The 12,985-nt window shown below is 56.4% G+C and overlaps 1 protein-coding gene and 1 non-coding gene across 4 annotated transcripts; one reads left to right on the top strand and one right to left on the bottom strand.

The window, feature by feature from the left end:
• The first annotated feature begins 1,098 nt into the window (after positions 1–1,098).
• FOSB (FosB proto-oncogene, AP-1 transcription factor subunit) lies at positions 1,099–6,043 on the top strand. 3 transcript variants are annotated; one of them, XM_070401526.1, is made up of 5 exons: positions 1,099–1,777; positions 3,698–4,018; positions 4,265–4,372; positions 5,370–5,525; positions 5,666–5,745. In XM_070401526.1, exons 1-5 carry the CDS (start codon positions 1,652–1,654, stop codon positions 5,666–5,668), a joined length of 714 nt encoding a protein of 237 aa, XP_070257627.1. In that variant the 5' UTR covers positions 1,099–1,651; the 3' UTR covers positions 5,669–5,745. The 3 variants fall into 3 exon arrangements, with proteins under 3 accessions (XP_070257627.1, XP_070257625.1, XP_070257626.1); XM_070401524.1 differs by having other exon boundaries at positions 5,370–6,043; XM_070401525.1 differs by lacking the exon at positions 1,099–1,777 and adding an exon at positions 1,788–2,684 and having other exon boundaries at positions 5,370–6,043.
• A 4,249-nt stretch (positions 6,044–10,292) lies between these two features.
• Positions 10,293–10,379, bottom strand: TRNASTOP-UCA (transfer RNA opal suppressor (anticodon UCA)). The gene has a single exon. It is a non-coding gene; the product is annotated as a tRNA-Sec (tRNA).
• Positions 10,380–12,985: the final 2,606 nt, after the last annotated feature.

Raw genomic sequence — 12,985 nt, 5'->3', positions numbered from 1 at the left:
CTTGGGAAAGTTATTTAACCCCTCCAAGTATCATTTTCCTCTTTTCCCAAATGAAGATTTTCCTTCCTAAACCCTCAAAAGTTGTTTAAGGATTACAAATCTTGTATTGAAAGTCTTAGTATAGACGCTGGCACTTGGTTATTGTTGAATACATAACATCAATTATTATTATTATTATTATTATTAATCCCACACACACATTCTTACTGTCTATGGATAATAAACGGAGACTTAGAGGTTACCAACACCATCAGCAGAGGCGTGTCACCTTGTGTCATTACCCATCCCCTCCAAACCTGCATACCTCCCAAACTGTGGACCTGGGGGGCCAGTGGTGTCCAAGACCCACATCCTTCGTCCAAGCTGAAAAAACTAAAGCTGAAGCTCAAAGAGGGAAAACATTTCCCAAGCTCACAGGGCAGGGCAGAAGCTGCGCAGAACTTCGGGACTCCACCCCACCTCCACTTTCACCTGGAGAACCCCAGCCCCTCCCACCCGGCTCCGGACTCCAGCACCCTAGCCACGGTCTACTTTTGGAGATCTGACCTTTCTCTCGAGGGGGGGCGCTGCACCGCGGGGAAAATTGTGAGGAGCTGCCAGAGAGGAGGGGTCTCCCCCGCCAGGGTCTTCCCCGGGACCTTCCCCAAATAGTCTAAAAGCCTATTAATACCAGCCCCCGGGGCGACGCGGCCCTGCGCAGGCGCGAATGGGTTCCGCAAGCGCGCCGGGAGTGCTCGCCCGCGAACGAGGGATTCCCTCTGACGTAATTGCTAGGTTACCAAACAAACACTCTGCCTAGCCTGCCGAGCTCCTTATATGGTTAATTGCGTCACAGGAACTCGGGGAGGCGGGGCCGGGATCCCCTCCTGCCGAATGCCCTGGAGCGCAGCCCCCGAGACCCCCCGGGGCCGCGAAGGTGTTGCAGATGACCAGATGGAAGACAGGGCACCCTCCCGCCGGGCGGCGCGGGGTTCGGTTCAGCGGGGCCAGAAATCTGGGGAAGTTTTCAGAAAGAGGGGCGGGTGACGTAAGCAGGGAGGCGGGTCCAGGCATATAAATACAGGCTGGCGGCTTTGGGGTTCATTCATAAGACTGAGAGCTACGGCCACGACTGGGACACGCGGAGCTGGGACTTGGGGACTTGATTGTTGTGGTTGTTGGGGCTGCGGAATTCTGTTTATTATTTTTTTCTTCCGGAAAGTTTTTGGAAGGATTCTTCTGGATAATTCTACATTTTACTTTGGAGGACCCACTTACTTTTTTTCGTCCTCTTTATTACTCCCTTTCCCTTGGGGGACCCGCCGGACGCGTGGAGGAGACAGCACCTGAAGCAGATTCTATACAGCGGGACAGCGCTTTCCGCCTCTGGGGGAGCGATCCCCCCGACCCCACGACTCCACGCCACTGGGTCCTACGGAGCCTGGACTTTCAGGCGGCACAGCGGCATCTTGTGGGGGCCTGAGCACCGCAGAGGAATTGCACCGAAACTTTGCCGTTGTTGGAACGGGACGCTGCCCCCCACCCCGAGGTTCCCCGGACAGCGCACTTTGGGGACGCGCTCGGACTCGCACCTTTCGTCCCCCACCCGGCCATAGCCTTGGCTTCCCGGCGACCTCAGCGTGGTCACAGGGCCCCCCCTGTGCCCAGGGAAATGTTTCAGGCTTTCCCCGGAGACTACGACTCCGGCTCCAGGTGCAGCTCCTCACCCTCTGCCGAGTCTCAGTATCTGTCTTCGGTGGACTCCTTTGGCAGCCCACCCACCGCCACCGCCTCCCAGGTAAGTTCTAATGAGTTGGGGTACTGCTTTGTGAGGTTTCATTTTTTTTTATCATTTTTATTTTTTAGGCAAGGGTGGAACGAGCAATCTCCCCACCCCAAATAAAGACGCGTCAAAACCCGGGATCTGCTAGGGCATAGACTCACAGCGCACTTTGCAAACTGCAGAGTCGGGACTTGTTGGTCGTGTTAAGCGAAGCGCAGGGAGGGAACGCAGAGGGGTAAGCTTTGAGGGTGGGAAGAATGTGCTGTTTAGTGAAACGCGTGGTCTGCGGCAGCAGGACTGAGGACTTTTAGGGGGCTCCGGGACTGTCCCCGACCCAGGTCCCCCCTCTAGCGCGGTTAGGCAGGTGGGGGAAATCCCGGGGAAGCTTCCAGCAGCCCCCTCCCTTTACCTCTTCCATTGGAGCGCCCACTCGGACGCTGTAGCTCCCGATGCAGCGGGAAGGTGGGCCGAAATCGCGGCTGCCCTGCCTCCGCCTCCTGCGTAGAGACGTAACGGGGGACCCGTGCGTAACGGCTGACGTGCTGGAACCCTCCGTCTGACGCGAGGCACGCACGGCGCGCGGCGCCCCCTCCGTCCGCCCCGCCCCTGACGTCCCGGGAGCGTTCTATTTTGGAACGGCAGGGCCACGTTGCTAGGGAGGGAGCAGCTCGGCGTTCCGATTGGTCGCCGCGCCGCGAGCGTTAGCCAATCAACTTTCCCTTCCTATTTGTATGGTGCCGTTCCCTTCCCACTCCGTCCTTGGAACCCTGGGTTTCTCGGCGCTCCGGTCTCTTTGACGGACCTCTAGCAGCGGAGCGAGGGGATCGTGTCGCGACAGGAGCAACCCTCTGAGACACGATGGGTCTGCGAGGACCGGCCGCGGATCCGGTCCCTCCGCTCTCGGGGCAGGGAATGTCTGTTGGTAGGCAGGGGTTTCTTCGGGAGATATGGTGGCCGGCATATCTTCTCCAGGCACAGGCACACTCTATCTCCCTCTGCTCCGGACTCCCGGTCCCTCCGTGGTGTCCAAAGACAGGACTAGAACCGCTAACTCTGGGAGCAGCAGCCAGGTGGTCTCCAGGAGCCCCGCCCCCTCTGGCCTTCCAGGGCGCTGATTGGCCAGCGGGCCAGCCCGTCCCTCACCACGCCCCCTGGGAGAGTAGTTAGCGTTGCGAGCAGTTCTAGGCTACCGTTTAGGGATTGGGGAGATGAGCGCTGCTGGGGTTTGGGGGCTCGGGACCAATGCCCTTCCCGCTCCGCGACAGTCCGGGGCAGCACGGGTTGTCATTTTTCCCTACCTGGGCGTCCATCGTAACCTGTCACTGTCAGCCTCACTCTGGGGAGAGACAATTACTTGAAACGTTGTTCTGAACTCCTAGGCCCATCTCCCAACACCCTTTTAGCCGGGACCCCCGCCCGTGCGCAAGGGGGGGGTCTCACGGACCCTCCAACAGCTCATGCTCGCATCCAGAGGGGTGTGTGTATGTGCACGAGTGTAGAGGAAGGCTTGGCCTAAGGCCTCTCCCTCTCCCTCCCCTTGCCTCTGGGGTGGGGGTGGGGTGTAGTGGCTGTGTGTGTGGCTGTGACTCTCGCCGGGGCTTCTGTCACCCGGCTGTGTCCAGCCTTCTCCCCACCCCCCCACACCTAAGAGTCACCAACTCGGGGTGTGATTCACCACCCGCTGGAACCGTGCAACCTTTCCCCGAGGAAGAAGGAGGAGGTAGAAGCCAGTTGAGCAGAGATCCTCTCATTAACCACTGCGTCACGGTGTAGTGGAAGGGTGGGTGTTGTGGCTTTTTGCCTGTGACACACACATCCACACCCGCTCACCCTGTGCTCACTCACGGGGTCGGTGTGTATATGTGTGCTGGGTCTGTGTGTGTCGGTGTCTCTGTTTGTGTGTCTACGCCTGTGTGTGTATGTGTCACCCCGTAGGAGTGCGCCGGTCTTGGGGAAATGCCCAGTTCCTTCGTGCCCACGGTCACCGCGATCACAACCAGCCAGGACCTCCAGTGGCTCGTGCAACCCACCCTCATCTCTTCCATGGCTCAGTCCCAGGGACAGCCCCTGGGCTCCCAGCCCCCAGCCGTCGACCCCTATGACATGCCTGGGACCAGTTACTCCACGCCTGGCATGAGTGGCTACAGCAGTGGCGGAGCCAGTGGCAGCGGTGGGCCTTCCACCAGCGGGACCACCAGTGGACCTGGGCCTGCCCGCCCATCCCGAGCCCGGCCTAGGAGACCTCGAGAGGAGACGGTGAGTAAGAGGCATCAGAACTTCATCTGGGGAGAGGAGACAAGAGAGGCAGGAACTTTCTCGTATTGGGGTGAGGGGCCACCGAGGCCTCAGTGCTGCAGGAGCCCCATAGTCCTGGCCACAGCTGGTGAGGACCGGCGGGTGCTTTGCTGGCTCCTGGGGGTTCTGGAAGAAGAGGAGGTTCAGGGTGGGTGGAGGAGGTGCACCATGTTCCCAAACCTCATGACCTTTATCTCCCCTACTCAGCTTACCCCGGAGGAGGAGGAGAAGCGAAGGGTGCGCCGGGAAAGGAACAAACTGGCAGCAGCTAAATGCAGAAACCGTCGGAGGGAGCTGACTGACCGACTCCAGGCGGTGAGGATGGCCCCTGATTGGGGGGGAGGTGTGAGGGTACGCTGAAGGGGGGCTCTTTCCCCACCCTCTGTCACCCCCACCTGTGCCCTTATCCTGGGCTGAGAACCAGAGCTTCCACATATGAAACGAGGTCTAGGGGAGGCCAGATAGGGGCCCCCTGTGCACACACCCAGACCCTCACATCCTCAGGTCAACCCCTGGCCACTCGCCCAGGTCTATGGCCCCCCCACCCCTCGCCCCCACCCCTACACACCACTCTCCTGGCCTTCACTTCTTGCCGAGGTGGCATATGATGGAACTTGAATAGAGGGAGCTGCAGGCGCTCCTCCCCTTTGGTCTTGGGCAAGCAATAACCCGTTTTGCCTCAGTTTCTCCATCTCTTCCACCCCTCGTCAGGTCTCCCAGGTCCCTTCTAGCTTTAACATCTCAGAGAGCCTGTGGATTGAACTCCTCGTGTCCGATGTCAATGCCCCACTACCCACCCCAGCCCCCCATAGCTCTTAGACTGTGGGCTGGTGGCATCCAGCGGTCCCCCTCCCCTGTAACGTCCTCCCTCCACCGGAGAGTGTCCCGCTTTGGGCTGGCAGTGTGACCTGCTGCTCCTAGAGGCACCGGGGAGGGTCTGTCCGTTCCTGGGGGGTCAGAGGAGACTGGCTAACAGAGGTAGCAAGACAAACATAACCACGGTTCATTCACTCAACAAACCAGACACTCCCATGTGCGCCTGGCCGCCGCCCCACCACCCACTGGGCCGATGGGGAAACTGAGGCTCCTAAAAGGCAAAAGCCCCTGACCCCGGGTTCCACAGCACCAGGGCCCCCACCTCAGGGGGCCTGTCCTCTCAGCCAGAGCTGCCTTCCAGCTCTGGGCCTTCGCAGCAGCAAGTCCAAGGGACAGGGCTTCGTGGCTCCAGCCACCACCCTCCTTTTCTAGTGGCTCATGGTCTTTCTCTTCTCCTTCCTCCCTCTTCTGCATGACCTGGCCACCGGGGGCTCAGGAGACAGATCAGCTGGAGGAGGAGAAGGCGGAGCTGGAGTCAGAGATCGCCGAGCTCCAAAAGGAGAAGGAGCGCCTGGAGTTTGTGCTGGTGGCCCACAAACCGGGCTGCAAGATCCCCTACGAAGAGGGGCCGGGCCCCGGCCCGCTGGCGGAGGTGAGAGATTTGCCGGGGCCAGCGCCCGCTAAGGAAGATGGTTTCGGCTGGCTGCTGCCGCCCCCGCCACCACCGCCCCTGCCCTTCCAGACCGGCCAGGACGCACCCCCCAACCTGACAGCTTCTCTCTTTACACACAGTGAAGTCCAAGTCCTCGGCGACCCCTTCCCCGTTGTTAACCCTTCGTACACTTCTTCGTTTGTCCTCACCTGCCCGGAGGTCTCCGCGTTCGCCAGCGCCCATCGCACCAGCGGCAGCGACCAGCCTTCCGACCCCCTGAACTCGCCCTCCCTTCTCGCTCTGTGAACTCTTGAGACTCAAAACAGACAAACACACGGGGGAGACTTGCAAGAGGAGGAGGAGGAAGAGGGGAGAGGGGGGACGAGGCTGAGCGGGTGCGTGGCTCCCCGCCTCTCCTGCCGGACTCTGCAGCCCCCGCACCGCACCGGACAGGAGGGCCTCCTGGGTTTTGCGCTGCCTCTGTGCCTGTGGCCCCGCGAGGCCAGGAAGCTGGTGACTTTGGGGGCAGGGGGTGGGGAGGGGATGGGGGTGTCCATCCCCAGCTGCCTGTTGGTCGTCTCACTTCAACCCAGTCTCTGGGGCTGCGGGGGTGGGGGGTGATGCCCGCCTGTGGGCTGGAGGGGGAGGGGGGCCGGCGTGGGCCGGGTCGGGGTGGAGAGGCCCAACTAGGATGCGCCCCAGACCCCTCCCCGGTGTCCCCAGGCCCGCCCTCAGGGGGCGATCAGGCTGGTCCTCCCTGCTGCCCGCCCTGAGCTGAGTGATCCACCTGCTCCTGGGTCAGATCCTCCTCTGAATTGAGCCCCCTTTGGAGGGAAGTGGGTGTTCCCCGAGGGGGACCGCCTTCCCCCGACCCAGACTCAGTCTGCAATGTGAGCCTCCCTCCCCGGCGCCCCCTCCCGGCGACACCGCTCTGATTGGGTTTCTCACCCCCGGGGGTGCCCGGCGCTCAGCCCCCGCCCCGGGTCCGATGACAGTGTTATTCCCAGGCGCACCCCGTCGGCCTCCCCTCCTGACCTTCCTGGTTGGGCCTCTCTGGTTCGGGCAGCAGGGGGCGCTGTGATGCCTGTCCTGCTGGAGTGTTTATACTGTGAAATGAGCTGGCCTGTTGTGGGGGGCAGGGTGGAGAGGGGAGTCGGGTGGGACCGAGCCCTTCCTGGGGGATTGTGCGCCCCGCTCCCCGAAGCCTCTTCTGGGTTTCTCTCCCCGCTGCCTGCCTCCTTCCTCCCCTCGGCGGTGAGTTAGACTCAAGGGGGTGACAGATTCGAGAGGGGTGACCCCTCTGCCTCTCTCCTCAGTACCCCCAGCCCCCGGAGATGTGGCCTTTTTCTCCAAGGCCTATCACCCTACCCCGGCCTAGGACGCCAATTTCTCTCTCCCCTGGGCACCCCCACATCTTACCTAGAAAGGGAGGTTGCCAGGGGGGAACCCCATTATTTTCCCGGAGAAGATTTAAAGGCTGAGGCTTTGGTCCCCAACCCCCCAATATTTTTGGACTGGTGAACTGGAAGGGGCTGGGCTCCCGTGAGCCCAGCTTCCTCTCCCCGTCCCCCCAGTCCCAAATCTTGGTTTTGGCTTCCCCCCCACCCCACCTTTTCCTTGTGCTTCACCTCATGAGAATTTTATTGTGAAGCAAAAACTGATATTTTTCAAAATCGGGTGGGCCAGGCCACCCTCGTGCTGCATGGAGAACATTCCACGTGCCCGTCCCGCGCCTCCCAGACCCCTCCCATAGCTATTTATCCCTTTCCTGGTTTCCGAAAGGGACTTATATCTATTATGTATAAATAAATATATTATATATGGGTGTGTGTGTGCGCGCGCGTGTGAGCGCTTCTGCAACCTCAACCTAGGTCACTTTGGCCCCCAAAGCCATGCCCTCGAATTGGAAACGCTGCTTCTGGAAATCTGGAGGCAGCCTGTCCCCCTCCGGCTGTCTCGGTCGGCCTGTCTCTAGCTGCGTCCTTTCTGACCGGCTCGGCCCCTCTGGTTGTTCCCGGCAGCCTCTGGCTGTCTCTCTCCCGTGTCTCCCCCCGCCCCCCGCCCCCATCTCTTCCCAGCCTGTGTGTCTCTGACCATTTCCACTCGTCTCCTCTCTGACCGTCCCTGGTCGGCCAGCTGCCTTCTGACTGTGGGTTCGCTGGGGACATGAGATTTTATTTTTGTGAGTAAGCCTGAGGGATCATGGGCTTTCACAGTCTGTATCGTTGAGAATTCTGGGTGCCAGTGTGAGATTGTGAGCAGGGCCTGCCCCTGCCGGCTGTGGTTTATTGACTCCCCCACTCCATTCTGTATTTGTGATTCTCTTTTTGTATTTTGCACCTGACCCCGGGGGGACTGGGTCTGGCTGGCCCTGGGCCACTACCCTCCCCCCATGGTTCTGCACTGTCGCCAATAAAAAAGCTCTGAAAGATGCATCCACCAAGCCTCCGGATCTATTTTCTCCTGACACCCATCACCTGCCTTCCTTTCAACACGAGGGAGTGAAGGTTAGATTGCTCCGGGGACTATACACACACACACACACACACACACACACAGAACTCCTGCTAGTGAATCAGCCTACAGCAGGATGGAGGGAGGGTAGATAGTCAGGAGGACTTCCCACACACAGGTTGTGCCTCCTGCTAGAAAAAAAAAAATAAGCCGACTATTAGCTGTCAAGTGTGTGGTACTGAAATACTAAAGAGCCAGGGAGGTTTCCTTATGAGGAAGGAATATGTGGGACCCTGTCTGCTCTGGGGGTGCTCTGAGCAAAAACGGCACAAGTAGAGCAGCTTGAAGAATATACCCTGATTCTGGAAGAACATTTAAGTTGGCCTTCGGAAGTCATAAGCACTACAAAGATATAGATGATGCAAAATAGGGAGATGAATTTCCTTTTGCTTTTCGCATGACTACTTCTGGCTTATGAGCAACCTATCAGGGTCAACCCACGACTGACTAGAGAGGAAACATTGTCACTTTGCCAAAAGGTACAGCTGAGCCATCCCCGTTACAAAACCCAAGCCCTCACTTATTGGCAGAGCAGCAAACACTCCGGGAATGGAAGTGATGTTCCAGGGGTCATTCGGATGCCCAGTAACTTAAAGGGACAAGCAGAGAAAGTTGTCGCGGATTTTATTAGTTACTTTTTACAGTTTTGCTAAGCACCTGCCATGCACCCAGCCCTGTGCTGTGCCGTGTTGGAGACCCTGCGGGGACTGAGACAGGCCAGGCTCTCCTCTCCTAGAATAGGGTTCATGGTCCAGTGGGGTACACAGTCAGGGATGATCCAAAGTGAACAGGATTGAGAGAGTCCGTGAGCCCGGGGGAGCCCAGTGGAGGCTTCTAATCTGGTCTGGGAGTCAAGAAAGACTTCTGGGAGGAGGGGACAGCTAGGCTGAGTCCTAGAGGATACATAGGGGGTGTAGAAGGGAATAAATAGGAATAGACTGGGGCTGACCCGGGCAGTGAGTACAGAGAGCTGTTGGTAGAGAGAGGGCTTGCTACTCTGAGGAAGCTGGAGGGTCACAGTAGCTGGGACAAAAGGTACAGAGAAAAAGGTTAGCAGGGACCACATCCCGCAGACATCAATTCCGGACGGAGACTTTAGAGCCAGGGCAGGTTTGGGGCACAAGAAGGGCGGGGACAGGATAACGGTAGCTGGGGGAGAAAGGGGCAAGAGTCCGGCAGGAGACGGGGGAGGATGCTAGGGTGGGGCACTGGAGTGTGAGGGAGTCTTGGAACAGGGCCAAGGCTGTGGGGGAGAGAGGGGAGGCGAAGGATCTAAAAGCAGTTGAAGAGGTAGAGCAGGCAGGACTTGGTGAGGAGCTGGATTGCAAAAGACGGTACAGAGAAGTGGTCAATAGCATGGTCCCCGGGGGGCTGTGAGCCAGGGGCGGGAGGCTGCCAAAGCTGGGTGACCTTGGGCAAGAAACTTCATCTCTTTGAACCTGTTTCTCCTGCTGCATAATGGGCCGGTAGTGAGTGCGTACTCCGCCCACCAGTTGGGGGAAGGGAGGATCTATCAGTGAGGAGTCAGTGAGCTCGTGTGACAGCAATTATCACCGTCCTCGTCGTCATTGTCATTATTGGGGCCACCCTGACTCCCACCAGGAATATCTTAACCCCCACCCCCACCCCCACCCCCGCTGCCGGCTAATCCCCTCTCATCCTCAGGTTCTGCTCAAATATTACCCCGCGACCCCGCCTACATCAGCTCTCCTTATTAGATGTCTCATCTACTTTGTACTTTCCTTCTTAGTAGTCACCACCTTTCTAATTGTTCATCAAAAGTGCAATTAATGATTGTTCAATGTTTGCTTTCTCCACTGGACTGGGAGTACCATGAGGCCAGGGCTGGAGTCGTCGTCACCATCGTGTGCCCAGCACCGCCCAGCACCGCCCAGTACAGGGCCAGGCATGGAACATATCCTTGTTGAATAAGTGAATGAATGAATGAATGAATGAATAAAAATGAATACATATTTCACTGGTTAATAAAGTGCACGCGTGAGCACAAATGACTGAGTGGGTAAGCGACAGGGAGAAATCCAATATAATTCTGAAACCAAATATCCTAGCCCCGAGAGGGTAGATGAGTCTTTCTCCGTCTTTGAAATTCGCGGGAAAGATGTAACCACCGGAAGAGACCCGCGAGGTTTAGGATGCGCGGTGATGCAGAGGCCTGCAGCGACCTCTCCAGGTGCCGGCGTCAATCCGCACGCTAAAGTCCATATTGGGGAGAAAAAGAAGAGGAAAACGCGTCGCCCGAAAGGTGGAATTGAACCACTCTGTCGCTAGACAGCTACAGGTTTGAAGCCTGCACCCCAGACCACTGAGGTTCATCCGGGCGAGACACTCCTACCCGTGCTCAGGTATATAAAGCACAACAATTCCTATCTCTTTATGGTTATGGTTATGCAGTTTGGAAGGTTATGGGATTGTTTACTTCAATAACTAAAAGTTCCTACCAGTTATTTATTCTGACTGATAGACTTCCAAATATTATCTTTGCCTTACACGGTAAGCATCATCTTCGCTTTGGAAACCGTTATTTGCATGACGCAGCGCATTCTGGGAAACGGTTCCCCAGGACGTGGCCCAAGCTCCATAGTTGTTAAAGGGCCAGAGCCCCTTTTTTTTTTTCCCAAGTGAGAAATCCGTTTTTCAAGAGAAGAGACTCGTAATTTGGCCTTCGGAAGTCCCTTTCCCGAAAAATTCGAATTCGAGTTAGTGGGTTTCTGCTAGGGGCTGATTGAACCAAACCCGAGAGGCTCCGGCAGGCGGCGATGGGGCTGGGGCGACACCTGCTGTTCTTTTATGGAACTTCAGCGACTTACGAACACCGATGATAATTGAAATATTTGAGCGCCTACTGAGTCCTAGGCACTGTCCTAGGTTCTGGGGATGACAGAAATGCTGTCCTCATTCCGCTTAGCCACTAGAAACCATCAATTTCTGTACCTGCATTTTATGGCCGGGAAAACTGAGGCTTAGAAACGAACAGTACCCGTAATTCAGCGCAGCCCACCCCGTACCTGGGGGAACCCAACCTGTGCCATCATAATTATTATTATTACTAAAAAGGTCATCCTTTTATAACCGAAGTCAGTGATTCCTCCCCCCCCCCACCTTTTTTTAAGTCAGTGATCCTTTATCAACAATATCATTCCCCCACATGAAACCTTCCCATGGCTCCCATCTCAGAGTAAAAGTCAAAGTTCTCACCACGGCCTTACAAATAAGTCCCTATAGTCCAGCCCCCTCCACCCCTCTGACCCCATCTATTCCTCTCTCCTCAGATACTTGAATTCTGGCATAAAGATTTTCTGCTACACATACCAGGCACGCTCCCTTCTCAGGGACACTGCGTTTGCCAATCCCCCTGCCCGCATCTCCTTTCCTCCACATGCTCACATGACTCCCTGCCTCCCTTCACCCTGGCCTCTGCTCCAATATCACCACTTAATGAGACCTTCCCTGACCAGCCAGTTTAAAATAGCAAGTCCTGTCACTCTATCCCCTTACTCTGCTGGCCTCTTCTCCACCACCCTGCTATATTCTATGTCTATTTGCTTACCGTCTGTCTGTTCCCGCTAGAATATTAGCTCCATGAAACCATAGGCTTTGTTTTGGTTCATTTCTGTGTCTCTAGTGCCTAAAGAGTGCTTGAGCAGGTAGCAGGTGATGCTCAGAAAATACTTGTAGGAGGAATGAGAGACTATTATTACTATCACTAGAGGTCCTAGGCCTGGCCTGATGGGATCCGGCAGAAACCAGCTCTCCGACATCCCCTGAGGGGTCCCGGATTCTGAGAGGGTGCAAGCCAGGCCGAGGGACCCCACTATGGGCCTCTAGTATGCATTTGGTTCATCTCTTTCCCCCCTCCCCCCTCCCTCCTTCCCTCTGAGATTCATCTGTCTGTTCCATGTTTCCATGCCTGTAGTTTCCCCTCCTGCTTTGAGTGTCTGCCCCCTGGTGGTCAGTGTGCATCATAGCTACTGGCTGGTCAGCTGGTGGCTTAGGCTTTTATATATATACACACTAGAGGCCCAGTGCATGAAATTCGTGCAAGGGGCTCAGCTCCTGCTGCCGCAGTGGCTGCCTCAGCCCCTGTCGCTGCAGCTTCATCTGGAAGGACATCTGGTCTAATTAGCATACTATACTTTTATTATTATAGATAGACTAGAGGCCCATGCACTTGGGGGGGGGGGTCCCTCAGCCTGGCCTGCACCCTCTTACAGTTCAGGAGCCCACAGGGGAGCCCTCAGTCAGACATCCTTAGCACTGCCACGGAGGCAGGGGAGGCTCTCACCACCACCACTGTGATTGCCAGCAATGAGCCCCGCTCAGGGCTTCTGGCTGAGCAGTGCTCCCCCTGTGGGAGTGCACTGACCAGGAGGAGGCAGAGGCTTAAGGCAGGAGCTGCATTGAGCCTCTGCCCCCTGGTGGTCAGTGCACATCATAGCGAGTGCACATCATAGCGAGTGATTGAGTGGCCTTAGCATATCATTAGCATATTATGCTTTGATTGGTTGAATGGCCAACTGGACAACCAGACACTTAACATATTAGGCTTTTGTTATATAGGATTCCCTAAGCTTCAGTTTCCCCACCTGAAAAACAAGACTAGTATAACTGATTTCACTGGAGGAATGGTAATGAGCAGATAGGTATAAAAATATGGCACAGGGGGTTATGGTGGGATAAGGACACATACGTAATACCTTAATCAATAAAGAAATTTTAAAAATATATGACACAGGACCAGGCAACTAGGAGGCAATCAGTAAAGGCTGCTTCAATATCCAGCCTGTGTTCTGCCTCTGGGATGGAGAATGGGGGTGCCAAGGATGGGCTTGGGACTTCAGCCATTCCTGGACCCATAATTTATCTCCCCCCCCCCCCCCGCTTTACTTAATTGTTATATAAACATTCTTTTTAAAAATTCTTTATTG

The sequence above is a fragment of the Myotis yumanensis genome, unplaced genomic scaffold (genome assembly GCF_028538775.1).
Source record: "Myotis yumanensis isolate MYYU_CA2020_CCGP unplaced genomic scaffold, mMyoYum1.0.hap1 SCAF_23, whole genome shotgun sequence".
Taxonomy (NCBI): domain Eukaryota; kingdom Metazoa; phylum Chordata; class Mammalia; order Chiroptera; family Vespertilionidae; genus Myotis; species Myotis yumanensis.
Note: the sequence above shows the minus strand (reverse complement) of the source record. Positions and strands in the feature narration are given on the sequence as shown.